At 41.3% G+C, this 23,466-nt stretch overlaps 1 protein-coding gene and 1 pseudogene across 1 annotated transcript; both read left to right on the top strand.

Moving 5' to 3' along the window:
- Positions 1 to 3,393: 3,393 nt before the first annotated feature.
- On the top strand, positions 3,394 to 5,547 carry LOC107140237 (annotated as a pseudogene).
- Positions 5,548 to 14,829: 9,282 nt separating this feature from the next.
- On the top strand, positions 14,830 to 17,648 carry Gjd4 (gap junction protein delta 4). The gene is made up of 2 exons (XM_015483363.2): positions 14,830 to 14,893; positions 16,522 to 17,648. The coding sequence occupies exons 1-2, from the start codon at positions 14,830 to 14,832 to the stop codon at positions 17,646 to 17,648; spliced, it is 1,191 nt and encodes a 396-aa protein (XP_015338849.2).
- The last annotated feature ends 5,818 nt before the right edge of the window (positions 17,649 to 23,466 follow it).

Here is a 23,466-nt window from a genome sequence, read left to right as displayed (position 1 = left end):
AGCCTACTGTCTAGCAGCTGCTCCCCAAGACTAAATTAAATTAAAAAGGAAAATACTACACAGACATTTTCCAAGTCATTTCAGCTAGATTTTTTGGGTAAGTATACTAAACTAGGGCATTAATCTGACAGGAAAGCAGTTTAACAGATTTGATTCTGGCCTCAAGAAGTTCACAATAAGCTTAAAATACAGATTTAAGAGATCAAAAGATAGGTCTTATGTTTTTTCCTTAAACTCTGCCTCTCAGTTTTTGAACCAAATAAATTATTAAGGTATTGTTGGCTGTTTTCCAACTTGAGGTATTGTGGGAAGCCATCCTGACACGTGACTGGGCGGCTCCCGTTAAGGGTCTGAGGCGTTCTGGTTGTGTCGGAACTTTCCCGGCCCTTTCCTGATGAGAGAACCCGTCCGTGTGGGGGTGTGACTGACCACTGACCCTGGGGGCCCAATCACTGACCCTGACCTTGGAGTGCAGTCCCCCCTCAACCTTCATTGGATGGAATTATCCCCTGAATTTCTTGTTCCCCAATAAAAGGCTACTCCCTGGCGTGTTCACTCTCTCTCTCTCCTGCTAGCCCTGAGTAATCCTTGCTGCCCTGCTGAGCGGTTAGAGGTTGGAGCCAGAGAGGGGAGCCCTCTCGGACCTGGCAATAGAAATAAGGTAACTGAGTCTGTGTGTTTTATTTCGATCTCTTCTAGCTAACTTTATGCCAAGAACCTCATTAATGAAACCATTGCGCAGGCCGCATGGTGGAAGGTATCACTGCTTGACCTCACAAGTGTCACGGAGCTTCTTAGCCATCCCTGCTAGGCCCACATGGCTCCATGACCCTTACTGTGATTCAGGTGGAACCGTAACATTGCAAATGTAGTCGAGGATCACTGTTAACATTCTACAAAACTAGAGCTCTTCTTCAGGGTCTCAGTCAGTTTTGTGATGAGCTGTTGCATGTCCCGTGTCCTGCTTTCTACCCGTTCTCCAAACAAGCAGTGAGCTGTCAATGCATTTGCATTGGGAGAATACGTTCTTAAAAAAAAATTAGGGTTCAGCATGATTCACACTTGTTATTGCTTATTAAACCCATTTAGGGATTAAAAATTGTTATTAGTTAGAAAAAATCATTCTAAAATATCCACTTTACTTAATCTTTTAAAATTTGGTCATATTTCCTAAGGAAACCGCCCTGGAGGTAGCATTAGGATTATAATGGATTATTCCTAAAAGAACTTTTTAAAAAACACATACTCTGCTAATAAGCAGGGCTCTTTGCTGCCCTTAATAAATGACTGAATTGATTTATGCCATTTCTTTCCTAGAAAGATTAATATAACTTTCCCACATTCTATACACTTTAGCTGATTCCAAGAAAGGAAAAACAACTCCTCCAAAGGTAGATCTTTTGTAGTCTTGCCTGATGAGGAGAGCTTCTTTATATAGCTTTGCCAGGTTTTCTCTTTGCTCTTATCTTTGTATATAGTGAAATGTTGGAATTAAATAAATTGGGATAGAATCCCAATTTTGCCACCTCCAACCTGTGTGATGTTAGGCAGTTTTGAAATCTCATGGAGCCTTATTTCCTTTACCTATGATCTGCCTCACTTACAGGTGTGTGTGTATAATGTAAATATTAATTCTCTCCTGAATGATCTCGGATAACTCTGTTGTAGGCCTTACTATTTATTTTCATCACATGACCATGTCTGACTCTTGGGGTCTGGAAAGTTGGTCAGTGTTCTTACTGTTAGAAATATACTTGTCTGCCTCTGGGAAAGGCTGTCTATTCACCTGTGTCCTTAGTCCTGGCACATTGTCTGGCATGAAGTAGAAGCTCAGTGTTTGAATCAGTCTTCTGTTTTTGTGACAAAATACCTGAGAAAATCAACCTAAAGGAGGAAAAAAATTATTTTGTCTCACCACTTCAGATATTACCGTTCACGGCTGGCTCCACTTTCTGGGCCTGTGGGTAAGGTAGAACATTGTAGCAAGAGGAAAGCTGTCAGCTAATGGCAGTCTGGAAGCAGAAAGGGGTCAAGGGGCTAGGAACAAAATAAATCTTTCAGGGGCATGCATCCAGTGGCATAACTTCGTCCTTCTAGGTCCCTTCCTAAGGTTTCCATCACCTCCCAAGAGCGCCACCAGCTGGGGACCAAGCCTTCAACTTGTAAGCCTTTGTGAGACATTTCAGATAACAAACTAAGACCCTCAGTGTATGGTTGTTGAATGAAATCCTCATTCTCTATCGGAAACACACAAAAAAAGAGGAAGAGGAAGAGGCCAGGGTCTCACTGTCCCTTTCAAGGGCCTACTCCAGAAGACCTAAAAACCTTCCAGGAAGTCCCACCTATTAAAGGTTCCATTGCCTCCAATAGTGCCACCTTGAGGATCAACCCTTTACCACATGGACATCTGGGAGATACTTAAGGTCCAAACTACAGCAGAAACTGAGGCCACAGCGCTTCTGTGGGATGCAGGGTGAAGAGCTTTAACATCAGGCACCTACCTGGGTCCCAGCTCCTCCATTTACTAGGTGGGTAACCTTGAGCCATCAAGTAAATGGCTCATAGTGATACAGAGCATTTTTGTCCCTCTCCTGTCCCCGTTCCTACCCAGATCACTCTCTTAGATATAAAAGTGATCATTCTGGGGCTGGGGATGCAGCTCAGTAGTAGAGAGCTTGTCTAACATACTCCAGGTCCTAGGTTTTGATTCCCAGTGCTGCTAAAAAAAAAAAAAAATAGTTATCTTTCTGACAGTTGATGTCACCTGGTCCAACTCTATTCTTTCACCTGTCATTCTATTTTAAACTCTTTGTCTATTTTTCTCCTATGCAAGTGTAAATTTTTTTGCTTCATTGTTGTCTTTGCTTTCATGTGGAAATTGAGCTTGGTGCCTGCATTACCAGTTTCTGTGGAGGTCCAGGCTGCATCAACTTCACCTCAACAAACAAATCGGGATGTCCCCTACCTTTCTTTCCTTTTTCATTCCTTAAGAGAAAACAGGAATTAAAAAGACCTCTTGAGAAGATTCCTGTCTCTCAAATTGCTGGCATACAGCCAGGCACAGTGGCGCACGCCTGTAATCCCAGTGGCTCGGGAGGCTGACATAGGATTGCAAGTTCAAAGCCAGCCTCAGCAATGGCGAGGTGCTAAGCAACTCAGTAAGACCCTGTCTCTAAATAAAATACAAAATAGGGTTGGGGATGTGGCTCAGTGGCTGAGTGCCCCTGAGTTCAATCCCTGGTACCAAAAAAAAAAAAAAGCTGGCATACAAGGTGGGACATTAGCTCAGAGAGGAATCAACAGTGGCTCTTTGAAATACCAGTGTCTGGGTCCTCTGAATATATCCTTCATTTGGGACAAACAGGCTATCACTTGTCCCAAATCAAAGTGGTCATGAATGTTTGGAGGGTGAGTGTGTAACAGTTGTGAATTTTAAAATAGATCCAATTCCTTCCTTCCCCTTCTAGTATTTCATGGCAGAGAGAGAGAGAGAGAAAAGCATATATAATGGGATCATGAACTGGGTCGTTGTTTATTTTTTACAGTGCTGGGGATCAAATCAAGATCTTCTTCCATGAGCCACATCCCCAGCCCCCTTGTTTTCCCTTTCTTTTGAGATGGGGTCTCACTGTGTTGCTTAGGCTAAAGAGATCCTCTCGTCCCCACTGTGCCCAGCTTGGTCTGTCCTTCTTAACAAGACTCATTGATGTCCCTGCAGTCACAGCCACCCATGGTTCTTCCCTCCTTCTCTCCTTCCCTCCTTATTCCCCCTCCTCCCCTTTTATCTCCCTTCCTTCTTTCTCTTTTTTCCTTCTGTCTGTCTGCTCTTGACTAAAACAGACAAATGAATAAGAGGTAAATAGGAAGAATAACGAAACCTAAATTTGGCCCTTGGACTGTGTTAAAAGGCTGGAACTTGGCAAAATGAGAAAGTAGCAGACACTCACTGGCCCCCCTTCCCTAACCAAGGTCCTTTCCTTCACGTAAAAGCCTGCTTCAGCCTTTTGGCTCTTCGAGCTGCACCATGATGGTCGGTTATCATAAACACACCTACAAAAAGCCGCAAGAAGGGAGCCAAAAAGAAAGTGGTCATTGCATTTTCTTTTGTTAGTGTGTTACAGTTACACATAGTATTGGGGTTCATTTTGACATAGTCATACAAACATGGACTGCAACTTACTCCAGTTAAGTCCCCAGTACCTCCCCTTCCCCTCCCTCCATGCTCTCCCCTATTTCCTTTCCTCCACTCTACTGGCCTTCCTTTTGTTATAGTTTTTTAAATTAGTGCTTTATAGATATATATAAAGGTAAAATTCACTGTGGTTGATCCGTTTTCTAACAAAGATTGATATGATGTGAAAGCACCCACTATATTCAATATGAGAAATATTGGGAAAACATTAGTCATGAGGTCTCAAAGAACCAAAATTGCATCTGAGGGTCTCAAGGGTCATGTGTTTGAAGTACATCTTGCTGGGCTAGGGATATAGCTCAGTGGTAAAGAGCTTACCTGACATGCATAAGGTCCTGGGTTCAAAATTGTTAAAAAGTAAATAAATAAAAATTGAGTCTTGCTGATCTGCAGAATGATGAAGTTGCATTTAGAAAACTCAAGCTAATTATTGAGGACACTGAAGACATTCAGAGGAGAAAAAAAAAAAACTGCTCTAACTTCCATGTCATGGATCTTATCTGTGACAAAATGTGTTCCTTGGTCAAAAAAAGGCAGCTCATGATTGAAGCTCATGTTGATGTCAAGACTACTTGTTGGGCTGGGGATGTGGCTCAAGTGGTAGCACGCTCGCCTGGCATGCGTGCGGCCCGGGTTCGATCCTCAGCACCACATACAAACAAAGATGTTGTGTCCGCCAATAACTAAAAAATAAATATTAAAAAATTCTCTCTCTCTCTCTCTCTCTCTCTCTCTCTCTCCTCTCTAAAAAAAAAAAGACTACTTGTTGCATCTGTTCTGTGTTGATTTTATTAAAAATTACAATAATCAGATATAGAAGACCTCTTATACTTAGCACCATCAGGTCCACCAAGTCCAAAAGAAGATAATGGAAATCATGACCTGGGAGGAGCAGACAAATTGATTTGCAAGAAGTCGTCAATAGCCAGACACACCTGTAATCCCAGCGACTCAGGAGACTGAGGCAGGAAGACCACAGTTTCAGAACAGCCTCAGTAACTTAGTGAGGCCCAAAGCAACTTAGGGAGACCCTGCCTCAAAATAAAAAATAAAAAGGAGCTACGGGTTTAGCTCAGTAGTTAAGCACCCCTAGGTTCACTTCCCAGTATTAAAAAAAAAAGAAAAGCTGTCAGTAAATTGATTTCAGACAGCATTGGGAAAGACACAGAAAAGGTTTGCCAGATTATTCATTCTGTCTTTGTTAGAAATGTAAAAATGCTGAAGAAGCCCAAGTTTGAATTGGGGAAACTCATGGCGCTTCATTGGTGAAGGGAGTAGTTTTGGAAAAGCTACTGGGGATGAGACAGGACATGAAATATGATGAATATGAACCACCAGTCCAAGAATCTGCTTAAAATTCAGATTAATACCGACAAATAAAAATCCTATTTGTTAAAAAAAATCCTGCTTTTAAGGAATGGTTTTTCATAGTGAAGATGACTGATAAAAACCAGTGAGTTGCTTTTCCCATAAACATTTTCACTTTGGTCCGTTTTAAAAGTGAAAGAATCTCAATCAGCTAACATTTAAGACTAGACATGAGATGTTTTGAAGCAGCTGGTTCTACCCAGGGCCCCTGAAGTTGCCTCTGAGTTATCCAGGGAGGGAATAATTGATATAATGGTCTATTTTTTCATCTGTTTTTATTACTTGGAAAAACACAAACATAAATGTGTATACCTTCAAATGTTTTAAAAACAAAGCCTATATACTAGTCCCAAATAGAGAGGGCATCATCTCCACACACACAGCACGGGAACAGGTGGAACCTGTGATTGCAAAGCACATTGGCTGTGGCTTGCAGAGCACCATGCGAGGGTAGCCAACACAGAGTGACGGCTGGAGCTTCCGTGGGACATGGGGAGGTGTGCTCTTGGGGAAATGTAAACTGTTCTCTAAGACAAACCATGCAATACATTTTGTTTCTAGGTAACTAAGATTTGGACAAAACCTCTGGCCTTCTATACCTCTGGACTTTGGAAACTGTTAGGGTCACAGAGAGGTAGCGGCAAATGGTTGACTGCAGTTCTAATTCCAAGGGAAGTTGAATCAGAAAGGGTTAAAAATTCGAGAAATGGCATCGAGTGTGTTGTGACTGCTTCCCATAAATTGAGTGAAGAGAAAGAACTACTCTAATTGGTTGGCCATACCCAAAAGGCCACCACTCTATGTAAAAAAATAGATAATGAACCAGGGAGAGACTGGAAAAGGTGAACTTAATTATAGCTTCCATTAACGGAATGTTTCCCCTGTGCCAGGCAGTTTACGTCTCTTTATTGTCTTAACAACCCTGAGAACCAAGTGCTGTTATTATTTCCATTTTACAACCAAGTAAGACCCAAGTGAATTGATGGGACTAAGGCTCAAGTCCACACCTTCTATTGTATTTTCTCTACTCTTGGTGAATTCGAACTGTCTCCCAGGGGAGAAGTAGTGAGTACAAAGGGTCATCGGACAGGGATGAGATCTAAGCCCGACAGGGGGTATCGTGGGGCCAGGGTGGCAGGGGAAAGAGGCTGGCAGGGGAAGATGCTAAACTGGTGGTACATGTCATAGTGAGCATAGCACACCCAACCGCCTCAGGCACAGGAGAACAAAATCACTAGAAGCCATCCAGAAAGAAGATCAGGTACCCGGATTAGAAGAAACCGCCCTGGCAGATCTCAGGGGCAAGAAGTTTAATTCTGCTAGAGGGTGGAGTGCAGGGTAGGAGACTGGAAGGTGAAGCAGGAAAGGCAAGGTGGGTCCAAGTCTCCCTGAGGTAATGGGTGGCTGCTGATGAACTTTAAGCAGTGCATTTTAATAAAGTATTCCACGCAGATGGAGTACCAGTTTTTCATTTAGGTGACATGGTGTCACATATCTAGAGAGAGAACATGGGAAAGTGCCATTGGTTTGGACTTGTACATTTGAGGTGTAAGCTCTCCAAGCAATGTCCAGACTGGAGCTGTCATTCTACCTTCCCACACAATGCTTTCCTGAAAATTCTAATTATATTAAATATACTAGAGGCCAAAATCATCTTATGATTCTGGAGAGCTTTAAAAAAGAAGAAATCTTTAAAAATACTTTGTGTCTAAGATGCAACTTTATTTTTTTTTCCTTCAAGACAGAACACTGAGTTATCTAGTTTAGTCTAATTCTTTGTTAAGGCCAAAGTTGGGCTCCTTTGGGTCTGTCTGCTCAGTGCCCACTGTCAATTGCTCAGCTCTAGGATGTTGATGCTGACGGGACCACTTTTGTTTTCCAGTTTTCCTCTAACTTTTCCAAAATAATAAGGGCAAAACATTAAATTAGGGAGGACTTTGGTGACTGTGTCTCAGCTTGACTTCAGATCCTAGCAAAATGGCTACTTCTTTCAGGAGATCTTCCCTAAATCACTTATGAGTTGACTAGTTTTTCTTGGGTTCCCATAAAGCAACACTCCATACTTTCCCTAAACTTCAGCCACCCCATGCTCATTTATTGCATTTTAAAAGAATCTGGCCAGCCCAATGTTGCATGCCTGTAATCCCAGTAGCTTAGGAGGCCAAGGCAGGAGGATTGTGAGTTCAAAGTCAGCCTCTGCACTTTAGCGAGGCCCTAAGCAACTCAGTGAGACCCTGTCTGTAAATATAATACAAAATAGGGCTGGGGATGTGGCTCAGTGTTTAAGTGCCCCTGGGTTTAAAATATGTCTTTCTTTTGAAGGTAAAAAAATCTAACTTTTTCTTGGTTGAGTTTCCAAGACATGGTGGTGTTCCTAGCTGGGCCTTAAGACATTAATACAACGAATCTTCATGACTCCTTAAAGTAAGCACCATCTTTTTATCTCAAAGACACGAAAATTTCAGATTGGTTAATATTTGCTCAAACACTAGTAAGCAATTAGAACAAGAACTAAATCCCATCGCTGTAACCTTGAAGTCTGTGCTGTTTTCAGCCCTATTACCTCTTTGATTACCAGTTATTGCTTTGATGACTAATTTTTAATTGATTTTATTCTAGTTTTAAATATTCTATCAGTAAAAGAATAGGCCTATTTGTGGCAAGTGTGGAAAATGCTGCTGGACACTAATGCAGTTCATATGAGAAAACTGTTAACAGCTGAGAATACTTCCACTAAGTCCTTGTCTGCAGTGGGCTCCTCCACTACTTCTACCTGTGAGCAGGATTCTCAGTGGTGTTCCTGAGAGGCTACAGGAAGGTATTTTGGTCCATATGCGCACACTCATTTTATAACTCTTACAACATTGCTACCTGGCCATGGGTCCAAGTGAGTTAGAAAAGAGGGAAGGAATTGGTCAGGAGGGGCTTGTGGCTTGTGATAACTGTGTGGCTGCCTCCTTTACCTGATTTAGTGTTTCCTTAAATGTGCCCCTTTAGGGAGGCTGTCAATGGCCACCCCATGAAATTCAGGTGTTCACTTCTCTCCTTCTGTGCTCTATTCTACTCCTTAGTATTTATCACCATCTAATTAATTCATTTTGCTGAAGATATTTATCTCCTTTATTGTTAAAGCTTCCCACTACAATACATTACAAGGGGATTTTTATCTGTCTCTTTCTCTACCATTTCCCTAGTGCCAAGAACAGTGCCTGGGAAATAGTAGATGCTTAGTAAATATTTATTAAATGAACTATGTTCCTTGTACTACTACTAATATTTTGGAAGGCATTGACAAGTCAAAGGACATTGATAGATACAGTGACAAGGAAGGGGATCATTTTTGTCTGCCTGAAGGGTGGGAAAATATGTTGGATTTGATTTCAGTTGACAATACAGGAATGTGTTCTGACACATTGCCCAGGACCATAAGCAAAAAGCAAGCTAATGTGGAGTCTTTTGCTTTCTTCACAAAGAAAATCCAAAATTTTGAGAGATTGCTAAATACCTGTGCTCCCCTTCTACCTACAAGATCTGCCTTGCTTGTCTGCTCAGTTTCTGAAGACTGACTTGAAAGATTTTTATTGGAAAGTGAAAATAATATGACTTCAAACACTTAAAGGGCTAACACTATGCTATTCAGATATTTGTATTTATTTAACATGCTGGACAGGTAAAAAATTTTTTTCTACATTTTTAATACGGTTTGTGTCAAAAATTCTTGGGATAGGATAGGGGACACCAAATATCATTTAAGCTCTCTACTGAGGCTGGGTGGTCTTGGCCACATTTTAATTTCATCTGTAATTAGAAAGGTAGACTAAATAGATTTTAAAGTAACTTTCATTTCCAAAGATGCATAGCTCAACAGTTCTTTGGAAAATGGAATTTTGGGGTCCTATGCATTCCCTACGGAGCCCATTTGCCTTGTGAGTAATGGAGTTCTGTGGACTGAAGAGCAGCCTCGGAAGTGATTGGCTTGGCAGGTTTGCATCTCAAAGCCAAATGTTTAATTAATTACTGTTCTTAAAGATTGTAAGCAGGGGCTTCTTTGGTAAGCATGCCTTCCTGTGGCTTGGAGAGGGTTCATCATTGTGTTATGATTGAGAGGATGAATTTGTATTCCTTCAATGTTTCTTAAAATTTTTAACCAAGTTCCAGGTTTGGTAGTGCACAACTGTAATCCTAGTAGCTCAGGAGGCTGAGGCCAGAGGATCGAAGGTTTGATGGCAGCCTCAACAACTTAGAAAGGCTCTAAGCAATTTAGCAAAACCCTATCAAGAAATAAAAAAGGTCTGGAGATGTGGCTTAGTGATTGAGTATACTTGGGTTCAATCCCTGACACCAAAAGGCAAAAAAAAGAGAGAGAGAGAGAGAGAGAGAGAGAGAGAGAGAGAGAGATTTTACCTAAGCTTATTTTAAGTGAGAACAATGCTTGAACATTCTTTACCTCCTTTGGAAGAGAAGCCACACCCTTCTGCTTATAAAAACCAGCCCAAGTGCCATAAAAACAAGATGGCCGATGCCATCTTGGTGGGCAGAAGACATTGGGAAGCTGTAATGCTGAACTGAACTGATGTTGAAAATGCAGTCCAGCAATGATGGTGAGACCTTAGGAGCTGAAAAAGACTCAACTGAGGGCACTTTCTTTCTTGTCCCAGTTGCTAATTTTTCTCTATAAGTCTAGTGTGTGGGGGTTGGGACAGGGGAACTGCACAGAGGCAGTCCCTAGATCACCCATGTCTGTGGTCAACTAGACTCTCAGGAAAGGAATCAGTTATAATGTATTTTCTTAGTAGATTTACATATGCAGATGGAACTCAACTATATGCATGATTCATCTGTTGGTGCAATGGGTGAACATTTGTTTTCTATCCACAATACTGAAGAAGTCATTTAAATTTTAAGTACAAGAAAAGCATTCATTTTTGAAATGAGATAATTAAGCTATTTTTTAAACACACACACACACACACACACACACAGCAAAACAGGACATACCATCATTTACAAACCTTCCAGAAACTGAACTCTATTTCCCTTGGTGCCATTTGGCATTTTAAAGGTGGGGGAAATATTTTTCTCTTGCTAGCTTTCTGGACTGAATAATCCAGGTTGGAGCCCCTGTACTCCTCAACTTTCATTGGTACTTTATTCTTGGAAATAATCAGAATGATTATTGAAAAACATGATTGTCTGGTACTGTCTTATATGTTTTAGGTAATTTCTCATTTATAACTCACAATCATTCCAGGACTTTAGTACTGAAACTGGAAATTCCAAGATCACACAGTCACAAAGCTGGGATCTTAATCCAAGCCATCAGACTGCAGAGTTTGTACCCTTAGCCTCAGTAACCTATGCCACCCATAATTACTGTCTGAAAGACCAGATGTTTTGTAACACTTCTTTCTCAATGCAGACACCATTATGCAAGGTGAGACTTGGTCAAAGCATAAATAATAACAAATAGAAGTGGAAATATTTTGACTGAAGGAGGAGTGGGAATGGGTAGGGTCTGGAGCTTCCATCACTCACTTCACCTTTTATAACTCTTGAGTCTTCATAGCTCCGGCTCCTAAAGACACATCTCTTTTCCAAATTGCTCTTTCATTTGTCTGAGCTTCTCTCTAGTAGATTCCTATCATTAAATGCAGTCAGACCTCATTTTACACAGATTCCATATTTGCTAATTCACCTTCTTGCTGAAGTTCATTTGTAACCCCAAATCAATATTTGTGGTGCTGTCAAAGTCATTTTTGGACACATACAGTGCAGTGAAAAATTGGCATCACCCAATATACATATTTGCAGCTGAAGCTGAACAAATGAGGCTGTGCTTTCTTATTTCTCCTCTTACACTATAAATGAGTTTTTAGTAAATAAACCAAATAGTTTATTTAGTGCCATATATTTTTTTCATTTTTGTGCATTTTGTTGGTGATTTTGCTGTGTTAAACAGCTCCAAGTATAGTGCTGAAATGTTGTCTAGTGTTTCTAGGTGCAAGAAAACTGTGAATGGCCTTACAGAGGAAGCATATGAGTTTTATGAGTTTCATTCACGCATGAATTATAATGCTGATGGCCATGAGTTTAATGTTAATGAGTTATATGATATATTAAATAAGGTCGATGAACAAAAACACACACAGATATGTATTGACTGGTTGAAGAAAATGTTGTGACCAGGGGCTCATAGGAACAGAGGCTCATATGTTAAAGGCTTGGTTTCCAGCCTGTGGTGCTTTTGCAAGGTCGTAGAACCTTTAGGAGGTGGGGCCTGTAGAATAAAGTTATTGGGGGCATTCCCTTAAAGGGAATATTCCCCTCTCTTCCTGTTTCCCAGCCACCATGAAGTGAATAGGCCTCCATAGCCATGTCCTCCCATTGTGGTGAACTGTGCTACAACAGGAACAAGTTGCCATGTACATAAACCTCTGAAACTGTGAGGCAAAATAAATATTTTATCTTATTAAGTTTTATTGTTTCAGTATTTTCTTCACTTTAATGGAAAGCTGGATAACACAGAACCTAACATTGTATTTCCCCAAGGATTCACAATATTCACTAATTCAGAGCCTGTGACCACTTTAGAGAGCTTGATTACCACAAATAATGAGAATTGACCATTGAGATATTTATTTATTTATTTTGTGGTACTAACTAGGGATTGAACCCAGGGGTACTTTACCATTGAACTACATCCCCATCAGCCCTTTAATAAAAACATTTTTGGAGACAGGATCTTGTTTAGTTGCTGAGGAGGTCTCAAACTTGCAATCCTCTTGCCTTCGCCTCCTGAGTCACTGGGATTATACGTATGTGCCACTGTGCCCAGTCTAAGAGTTTCTTATAGAAAAAAAATGTGCTTATTTAAATTGACCCTAATTCTCAACCCTATAAATTAAGTAATATTAATAAAACCGAGGCCTAGATAACTTGTCAATGTCACTAAGGTAGAGAGAGGTAAAACCAAAGCCAAATAGTAGGAGATCCCTATTGTTTTCTTTCCTTTTGGATCACTGCTCCCACTTTGTGAACTCATCCTGATTTGTCATCTTGCATAATCCAGCCCTATCGGTCTCTCCCTGCTGCCCCCAGGTTTCTTTTACATTGGCTTCTGCACAGCACTCTCCCAGATCTCTCTACTCCCAACAGCTGCCCAGTGGAAACCTCCCTATTGATTCTGGGATAATTTTATAGGAGGTAGCCAGATGCTGGGTGCTCCAGCCACATTCTCCTCTACCTCTTTCCTGCTCCCATCTTGCTTCTGGTAGCCATTGGGGTCAAGATTTCTAAGTAAAGCAAAAATGTCTCCTGCCGAGAGAGAGAGAGAGAGAGAGAGAGAGAGAGAGAGAGAGAGAGAGAGAGAAAGAGAAATAAAAAGAAGAGGAAGAGAAGAAAGACAAGAAATGGGGAGAAAAGTGGACCTGGAGGAAGAACAGGAAAGCAACAGGATGGGGTGGGGACAGGCAGGGTTGGCTGCCCCAAAAGAGAAACTGGGGCAAACAGAAAGATAAGGATGGGAATCAGAGCAACAGGCTTTGAGATTGTCTAGAAGACCTATGTAATTCTGTATGTTTTAAAATGATTTTCATGTCTCTAATCTTGTTTTGCATATCATAACTATGAATATGTGAAAGGCACATTCTTTTTCTATTTTATTGATCAGAAAATTGAAGCATGAAACCCGCTAGTGTTCTGCTCCAGATCATGCATTTTTAATGTACTCCACATTTGGGATAGATTATTTTTATCATGCAGCAAAATTTAGCAATTTTTCAGTTTTTCAATCTTTAATCCGTGTCCAGAATAGTCTACAAGGCAAAATAAAATAAAATAAAGGTTCTCCTTTATTTAAAACTTGTACTACATGTCTGTTTCAATACTATTAACTACAATTGCCTTTAATTTTATCGATCACGTCAAACCATTTGACTAAAATATAGCAAGACCACTGATCATTTCAAGGGGGTCATGATGGGAATCAGTCATGTGGGTGAAGATAAAAGCAGTTTTGTTGTGCTCTGTTTCTGGGACTCTTTCTAGGGATATTACTAAAGTCAAGAATAGAAATGAAGAATAGGTAGGGATAAAAGACTAGCTTTCATGGAAAATTGAAATCATTCCTTTTAAAGTCTACAACTTCTACACTGAGGCTAGATCTCCAGCCTTGCAAGATGGGTTCATCTCTAGATATAAAGGCAGTTGCCTTGATAGGATCTTGATGGAGCTGTGATTGATGTCACCAAGTTCAGTTAGTGTTATCTTATTATAAACTTAATGATGTTTATTAAGCAGATTCAATGGGAGCAATCCTAGAATTTGATAAGGCCAGGAGATACAAAAGAAAGATGTACTCTATTGGAGGTTTTATAGGCCAGTTAGGGACTGGAAGACTACTGATGTAAGTTGTTGCCCTCGTCCCCACACACATATGCAAGGTGCTCCCAGTGTCAGCAATTGATTTGTGCCTCTCAAGAATGCTGATACTTCTTATTGCAAGATGAGAATATCTATGAGATATTTAGTGACTTCTTCGATGAGTAGGAGGCTGCCCTGGTATTCGCACCAAGCCCTTAGTCTCTCAGTGAAAAGCTCTTATCATTTACCTGCCCAGAAAGGAGTCAGAGAAGAACAGAGTCAGAGTCGACATCCACAATGGGGACACACAACTGAGGCGCAGATTTATGCAGGCATTGATGGTATAAGAATTCGGAATAAGGGCAAGATCTTTTTATGAGAGTGTGATGATGGGTGGGTTATGCTTCCTAGAAAAGACAAAATAAACATTTTAGGGCTTCTTTCACAAATGAAGTGGTTGTGAAAATATTTGCAAGGAGGAAATGGCTTTTTAATAGAGAAACTTGCTTGGCTAGAAAACAAAAGTTTTTTTGTTGGCTAAAAGTAGTGCTTCTATTATATCCTGAAGCGTCTGGCTGTCCTGGTAGAGACATCTGAGTACAGCCACAGGCCTGGAATATCCTAAGAGGGTAAGAATAGCCATAATAAGAAATGACTCCCTCCGTTCTGGTCCCTGCAGTTGTCAGGAATGCTGTGCCTGAGAGGCAAAGGCAAGCAAGTGGCTTAGGGCTGTCTCAACTTGGAAGCAGAGACTTGCTTCCTAGCCTGGGCTCAAATTTTTCCTTTCACAGCTACAACTCTCACCTTTGTAGCTAAAATACATTTATTTCTGCAAAAACTTTCCACCTCCTTGGTGAACACCAGCCTCCACATCTCCAATGGCCTTGAGTCCGTGGCCTTCTGGAAGCATGGAGAACTTGGACTTGTTGGGCTTCCTCATCATCACATTAAACTGCAATGTGACCATCGTGGGTGAGTATTGGGAAACCCTGCCTGTTCTGTTTTTGTTTTTAGGTTTGCATTGAATCTTCCTTAAAGGGTCAGTGTGTATCCTAATTTTCAGTTTGCCTGGCCCACTCCCCAAAGAAAGGCCACTGTTCAGACCAGAGGTAAGGGAGCTGTGGGTACCAGCTTTCCTCTAATTGTCCCATGGTTCCACCATCATGGAAGGAAGTGTTGGGTGAGGGCTTTGTTCTATCACAGGGTTTCTGCTTGTTGACAAGTGGGTGCTGCATCTGAAGGCTGAAGCATGTGGATGGGGGTGTTTTTGTGTAACCCTTCTTCATTGCTAGGAAAAGAAACAATTCAGTAAGAACTCATGAGAAAATAATGCCTGGATTATGCTTTCTTCTCTTTCATCTTTTTCAATTTTATCCTTGGAGCTTAATTTGTAAAGATTAGTAATTTCTCTTACACATTTTAAACCAAATTCCAGTTTTAGTTTAGTTACTTTTTTTTTTTCATTTTTGCAACACTGGAATTATACCCAGGTCTTTGCACATGGGAGGCAATCACTCTACCACTGAGTTATGCTCCCAGCCTCCTAGTTATTCTTTAAACAAAAGAAATAATAGAGAATTCTGCACTTGATGCAATTGAATTAAATTTTCCGAGAGGTGCGAGGATCATAGCAAAAAGGATTGAGAAAAGGACTAATATATGCCTGAGATGTCATTGATAATTTCCTTACTCATTAGTTTGTAAAATTTAAAGAAAATCAATCTGTTAAAAGTTAAGCAGATGACTTTATCACCTAATGATAATATTTTTTGAACTTAACTGCCTTCATATATAATAGAGTTTTGTTTTTCTGATATCAGGTGATGTTTTCTCTGTCTCTTCACAAAACACAATATTTACAAATTATCCTGGGTATGTTTTAAACGTGTTTCAAAATAGTTGATCCATATCATGGAAGTATACCTTTAAAGTTATTTTGGGTTCCTAGGTTAGTCTCATTCACCCACGCTAAATTAAAGAAAGATAAGCCTCGTTTTAATTTATAGTAACTGGAATGGGAGAAAGGAATTCTAAATTACTGAAAAACATGAGTATTAGTAAAGAAATTTAATTTCAAGGACCACAGAGCACATTAAATACAAGCCCTTTGATTGAATGGCAAACTTGTGAGCCATTATCGTAAATAAGGGGGATACTGAAATTAGCAGCTTGTATTTGCTCAACACAGTTACAGGAATATGCTAAAATCCTTTAAAAGCTTATTCTCCTAAAAAGAATAAGATCTTACTTACATCATTGATTTGCTTAGCCAAATTTTCTTTCTGGGCCGTTTAGTCCAAGAGCTATGCCCCCAAATTTGAGTCAGATTGTAACATTTTTAGTATATAATGATCTTTAAAAATCTGCTCATTCGGAAGCATCGTACAAATGAGTTCAAGTGCAAATAATTCGGGTACATTCCCAATGCTCCGTAATCATTTATCAAATGAACAAACTAGCTGATGCTGTTACTCTGACTAAATATATATCTATTGATTTATCAGTTCTCCATTCTCAGCCCCATGCAGTATTTAAAAACTATACTTTAGAGGAAATGGGTTTGTATTTTCATGAGACCATTCCTGCTTTCTCTTTTCCAGGAAAGATCTGGCTTATCTTCACGATACTGTTGAGGATGGTGGTGCTTATCTTGGCAGGGTACCCCATCTACCAGGACGAGCAGGAGAGATTTGTTTGTAATACTCTGCAGCCAGGATGTGCCAACGTTTGCTATGACATCTTCTCCCCTGTGTCCCATCTACGGTTCTGGCTGATCCAGAGTGTGTCTGTTCTTCTGCCTTATGTGGTTTTCAGTGTCTATGTCCTCCACCAAGGAACCCAGCTTGCAGCCCAAGGAGCCTGCTGGTCAAATGGAGTTGCCACAAGCCATAAGCCCTCTGACCTGACCACTGGAGAGAGGCACTGCCCACAGCCCTGCAGGGCAGGGTGTAGCCTGAGTGTGCCAGATTTCTCCTCTGGCTACATCATCCACCTCTTTTTTCGGACCCTGATGGAAGCAGCTTTTGGGGCCTTGCATTACCTCCTCTTTGGATTCTTGGTCCCTAAGAGATTCTCTTGTACACACTCTCCTTGCTCCAGCGTGGTAGACTGTTATGTTTCTCGGCCCACAGAGAAATCCATTATGATGCTTTTCATTTGGGCAGTCAGTGTGCTCTCCTTCCTCTTCAGTGTCATTGACCTGATCTGCAGTGTTCGGAAATGGATGGGCAGGAAGCGAAGCCCCAGAGATGGACACTCCTTCCCTGTCAGGAAGGAGTGTGGAGCCATGACTTCTCCTCCTAACCACACTGAGGGATGTGAGGCCTCTCAGAGACTGGGGGAGAGGCTGGGTGAGATGGATGAGGATGGCAGATGGGGGGAAACGGGGGTGCCCACTCTCCCTGGTGTGTGCACCAGAGGGCAGGATGTCAACAGCCCCAGCAGTAAATTGGAGCAGGTGGAGCCCCCCGATGAAGATGGGAGTGAAGTGATGTCCTCAGCCAGCGAAAGGTTGGCCATGGCTCACAAAGAGCCTGGGGGCAGGTCCTACAGAGAGGTCACCCAGGACACCAGGAGCAAAGGCCCTGCTAGGTCAGAGCAGCAGCCCTCAGCCTCTCGAAGCCACCTGGCTGAGCACTACTCAAGCAGTCAGCTACAGCTTGCTGACCGGCTGGCCACCTCTGGCAGCACCCCGCACCTGAGAACCAAAAAGTCTGAGTGGGTATGAAGAGAGACTGTCATGCACAGCCCAGCAAGCCCACTTCTCCAGCATGGGTGTCACTGTCCTGTGCAAATGATCACAGCCATGAAGATGCACACTCGCTCAGCAGGTGTGAAATCTGTCACTTGGTAGTTTATTAGGCAGACAGGTGAGCTGGAATAAGGAAAAATGGACTTCCTGGTAGACTCTGGTACAGGTTCAATTTGGATGACACTTGCTGTTGACAAAAAAAAAAAAAAAAGACACTGAAATGCCTGCACCAGGCTGAAATAATTAATTGGAGACTGTAAAGTTTCTGATTATCATGAGATTGGTATATATGCTACACTATCAGAAATCCTATTATCTTATTCTTTTCCATGGTATTTGCTTAAGTAAAGCATGCTCTTTTACATTAATGGAGCTCATTAATATTTTGATATTTTCTGGTGAAATATCATGAGGTTTTTTTTTCCTGCTTGGATGATAGAGATATTAGTTATGCATGTCATCAATAGAGAGCAACTAGTTTAACTTTAATAAAAGGCATGATGATTGCATTGTGAAGGCACATTTCATACTCCCTTGTGTTAAAGGAGAAATGACCAATGCAGAAAATATAACTCATGAGCAATTTGTTTGGGGGGCCATCTTATATTGTTATTGCATGTGGACATAGGGTGCACAGGATGGGGGTGACCCCATGGTTTCCTGAGGTGTCACTTAAGTGTTTGCTGAATGGCTGCCTTTACCCTATAGAAAGAATATTTTTGCTGTTGATAAGTGGTCACAGATTTGTCATGAGGTTTTCAGTCCAGGTTTTGCCTGTGCCCTTTAGAAAGTTGTACACTTTAAGATTGCTCTGAGAGTGTTTGCATTCTCATGGATCAGACAAAGAAAAACATGAGTGTCACGGAAGCATGGTCTCAGTTTGTGTTTTTTTGTGTGTACACTGGAAACAGCTGCCCTAGGCCTTGGGATGGACTTTACCCAAGTGTCTCTCTGAACTTCCTGATGTCACTGTGATTTTAATTTAGCTACTGACACAGTTAAAGTATGTATCTGTGAGATTTACTGCTGCCTTAAATTGGGCAGATGAGAGGACGCACCTGCTGTTGGACAGTATAAACCAACTTACTTTGGGTACAGTTCCAGGTCATCTAGAACTATACCCAGATGGAAAAAGAGCCATCTGGGTATAGTTCTAGAATCGAGTATTAGCTCCTGGTCCACAAACATGGAATGGCTGAGGAAGCTTACTTCACTCTGGCAAGTAATAAAAAGGTGAATAAATGCACTTGTGAAAACAATGGATACTTTTAACTGTTCTAAAGAAGAGTCTAGCAAAGCAATAGTTGCTAAAATGAAGAATAATAGCCTGCTAGATATATCTATAGAGTGGCAAAGCAATTGGTTAAAACTTAAAAAAAAAAAAAACCCAAATTGGTTTTGGCATAAAGTAGTTTGAATAAATGTACTTATTTTGTAAATTCTCCCTTTGCCACTCTCAAGCCACTTAAAATTTTATAACCTCTTTCTTAAGTATTTATACCAATGTCTGAACACAGTGACTGCTTAATCAATATGATGTTATGTCTGATATTCATGAAGTACTCAGGGTAAAATCTTGTTGGTGTTCCTTGCAGTGTGTAATTCTGGTGGACTTTCCAAGGTTGGACAAAGTCTTATATAGAGAGGAATTCCTTAGGGTTACATTACTATTCTAAAAATAAGCACCATATGACTCTCAAATGCCTCAATAGGAACCTTAATAATATTGAATGATGAAAGGAAATCAAGTCCCCAATACTGGTGGTGTGTGCTCATGTAGGGTGCCTGGGTAATAGCTGGGAAAGGAAGGCCAGGCAGGGCTGGGGCTCCCTCATGGCCGTGGACCCAGAGAGAACTGGGCAGATCATGGCTGTATTCCTTCGGCTACTGGAGTCCATGCTCAAGTGTGGGTTTGTAAACAAAAGTGATTTTATGTGGGTGGCACTAGGAAGGGCTACTTTGCCTCTCTGGTGATGTCCAAAATCCTACTATGAGAGAATCAGAGCCTTGAGGCTTGTTCCTTGGGAACCTGTATATGCTCCTCAGCCATTGGGTACCACAAGAGAAGTGCAGAGGTAATGAGCCAAGGAGATCTGGGTTCTTATCCCATATCCACCACTACTTGGCAGATCACTTTACTGCACTGGGTCTCAGTTTCCTGAGCAATGAGGGACCCAGAATAGATTATTGTAATTAAGAAGACAGTCTCTGTGCTTAAGCCTGAGTTCACTACCAGTTTAAGACTGTCAGTGAGATATTTGATTCAGTAGCCTTTCCATCTTGCTAACTACCTAAGCGCAGGTTTTGATAAGATCAGGAGAGGCCTGTGCATTGTTCATTTCTTGCTATTATAACAAAATACCTGAGAATGGATAAATTATAAAGAAAAGAAAATTCTTATAGTTCTGGAGGTTGGACAGTCCAAGATATGGTGGGGTCCTGCATCATGTCATGGCAGAGGGCACTGCATGGTGAGACAGAGCAAGTATGCTGGTGCAAGTCTCTCTTCCTCTTCTTACAAAGCCACTCATGTCCATATGGGACCCTCCCAAACATATGAATCTGGGAATTAAGTTTCCAACATATGAACTTAAGGGAGACACATTCCAATCATAACAGCCTGCATATCCTTAGAAGAGCTGTCTACGGAGAGATGGGGATTTCAAGGATAGTCGGGGTGGGTGATCTGAGGACAATTCATTGCTTTTACATCCTCCTGCATGATGGCTGAGGGCTGAGTGGACAGACACAGAGGACCCCTGAGGTTGCCCCATCATGCGAGGAGCAAGGTTGCAGAAGAGGTATTGAGTTTTCTGGACCTTGGATGACTCCTTGGGATATGCAGATGGAGGAATCCCTCCTCTTTTCTTTGCTTTCACACAGGACACTGAAAATCTCCCCTGGTTTTATAATTTAGAGTTTCAAGACTTAAATTTTTTTTCTGGTCATATAAGGGGGAGAGGGAAACCAAACCAAACCAAATCAAACAAAAACAACTACAACAAAACCCAGACTACACCTAAAAGGTTGCAAGAGTAGAAAATCGTATAGCTATCATTTCCTTTTGAGATTTTAATTTACTTCTTTGCATCTTTGAAACTTTGGATGAATAAAAGATGATTCACAGGTTCAGTTCCTGCCCTCACCCTAGAGGTTTACCAAGTACCGTATTGCCTAAGGCAGAGACAGCATGCAAATTCTAGTGATTATAGCTGCTCTAACAGGTAAACCCCAATTTTAGAAGAAATTTTGTGAAGTACAAAGCAGGTGTTCATGATTGAGGAGCAACTCTGCTCTAGGTGGTGACTTGGAAGTGGGGGGTTGTTCCTAGATCTCCTAATTCTAACATCTTCTGCCCACAGTGCCATGATTGCTGCGGAAGGGAAAAGAGGGGTGTTTTAGTCAGCTTTTGACCAGAACAATTGGGGGGGCGGTACCAGGGATTGAATTCAGGGGCACTTGGCCCCTGAGCCACATCCTCAGTCCTATTTTGTATTTTATTTAGAGAAAGGATCTCACTGAGTTGCTTAGCACCTCATGTTTGCTGAGGCTGGCTTTGAACTTGAGTTCCTCCTGCCTCAGCACCACCATACCCAGATTAATCAGAACAATTTTGAAGGAGGAAGTTTATTTGAGGGCTCATGACTTCATAGATCTTAATCCATAGAAGGCTGGCTCCATTCCTCAGGGTTTGAGGTGAAACTGAATATCATTGTGGAAGAGTGTGGCAGAGAAAAGCAGCTCATATAGTGATCAGAAAGCAGAGAGAGAGAGAGAGAGAGAGACTCGACTGTCCAGATATAAATATATACCCCCAAGCCAGCCACACCCTACTACTTCAGATACCACTTAGTTAATCTTTATCAGGGGATTAATTCACTGATTGGGTTAAGATTCTCACAACCCAATCATTTCTCCTCTGAACCTTCTTGTAGTTTCTCGCGTGTGAGCTTTTGAGGGACACCTCACATCCAAACCATAAGAAGGAGCCTCATAGAACAGGCCTGGAGAGGGCATTGGTTCAACTGGCCACATTCTCTGAGTAGAACCTAATTCTAACTTTTGAGAAAAATAGCCAGAAAGAAGGAGGAAAAATTTGGATGAGCAGTTAGCCAGTGTTTGTCCCAGACAGGACCATCTTTTCTGGATACCTGCCCTCTAAGATGCATTTGATAAATTCTGGTGATCAATATACTGGTCTCCTAGGAAAAGCTAAGCAAGGCCATGAGCTCAGGTCCTTAGATAGCATGTTTGATCTGAAAAAGCCTTGGGCATTATTAAAGTTGCTAAGCATATCTAGCAATATTTCTTTTAGGAATGAAAATCTGAGAGAAAAGATAAAGTGAACTGACTAAATTTGGCCTACAACCCAAATCTCTTCTACCTTGGGACTGTCTTCTTAATTATAATCATTTTAAATAACAAAGGATTGCAATTGGCTTAAGTGAGTGTGCACGTGTGTGTTTTAGTTTAACTCTTTGATTTTTGCACAGTATGAAAAGCTCATATTTTCCAACTTGCTAAGGACTTCTCAGAAATCTCTTCCCAGGCAGATTCTAAGGTGACCCAGCACTGACAGGAACCCAATGGTGAAATCCAAACTCTGAACTCTGAGATTATGAGGATCAAGGGGATTGTGCGGATAAAACATTGTGCTCAGCCAAAGGAGGAATTATTTGAGTCGCATTAATAAATGAGACTCTCACTTTTAATGGGCTATTACAATCTGCTGTAAGAACCTATTTCAATTTTTCTGGGTATAAATTTTGTTTCAGGCAAGAAGTGGTGGGGAGGGTTGTGCTTTAGAGACAAGGAGAAGGGACATCTGCATTTCTCAGGTGCAGACTTGCTGAAGATCTACAATGTACATGCCTTCCACTTACAACTTCATTCCAACTCCAGGAGCTGGGTTAGCAGCAGAATCTGGTAAATCCTGCCAGCTGTGTTTTGGTTGTGCTGTGGTATAAACATTTCCTAGGAAGGAATTGGATGCCTTCCTCCAGTTCCCTGCCCCTGCATTGTAACACTGTAAGTTGTGTGTGTGTGTGTGTGTGTGTGTGTTTCCTCCCTCCTATCAGCATGGAGCAAATCCATTCCTTGGGGAAATTTCAGCTTGAGCTCCATCTCTGTATTTGACCTGAGAGAGATGAGTGGCACACAGTAGAGTCAAAAGAACTCTAGAATTATCTAATAAACTGAATGTGGTTGTGCATTTCATGGGAAATTCAGGAAATTAAAAAATCATAAGGAGACTGGGGGATTGATCTCAGTGATAGAGTGCTAGCAAAGTGCAAGAAGTGCTGTGTTTAATCTCCAGCACTGAAACAAAAAACAAACCAGATTTTAATAAAAAGGGCTTCCTCTCTCCCCAAGTGGGAGGAACAGGATATACTCTCCCTGCATGACGCTGATTGGCCATTGACTTTGGCCATCGTAGCCTGAAAGTTTCCCTGGCACATCACCTGTGTGTCACAGGGCTGGTTTCTTCCCTCCAACCTCTCCAGGAGGTACTTCTTGTTTTTCACATAGTCACCTTACTGTTCTATCAGTAGTCTGAGAAATAAGATTTCAAATCCGTGGAGCTAAGTCAATAAGCTAGTATTTACTGAGTGTTGTCCTTGCATCTCAATTTAATCTTTTGCTTCTGTTTCTTTTTACAAAACTTAAAAAATATCAACTTATTACATTAGCTACCAGAAAACTGCAGTGGGACAAGTTCTAGTGCCATTCCAACTCTTATGAATCTTCATCTTCTCAGTCCTGTATGGAGCAAGTAACTCCTGTCATACTTTGT

This window comes from Marmota marmota, unplaced genomic scaffold (genome assembly GCF_001458135.2).
Source record: "Marmota marmota marmota unplaced genomic scaffold, marMar, whole genome shotgun sequence".
Classification (NCBI taxonomy): Eukaryota; Metazoa; Chordata; class Mammalia; order Rodentia; family Sciuridae; genus Marmota; species Marmota marmota.
The sequence above is the reverse complement of the archived record's forward strand: the minus strand, read 5'-3'. Positions and strand labels throughout refer to the sequence as shown.

What these genes read in the sequence shown, in the direction of transcription:
- Gjd4 (XM_015483363.2), top strand. Translation starts at nt 14,830, where the DNA reads ATGGAGAACTTGGACTTGTTGGGCTTCCTCATCATCACATTAAACTGC. An exon ending in CTGCAATGTGACCATCGTGG is followed by an intron (nt 14,894 to 16,521) that starts GTGAGTATTGGG and finishes TCTCTTTTCCAG; the next exon opens with GAAAGATCTGGCTTATCTTC.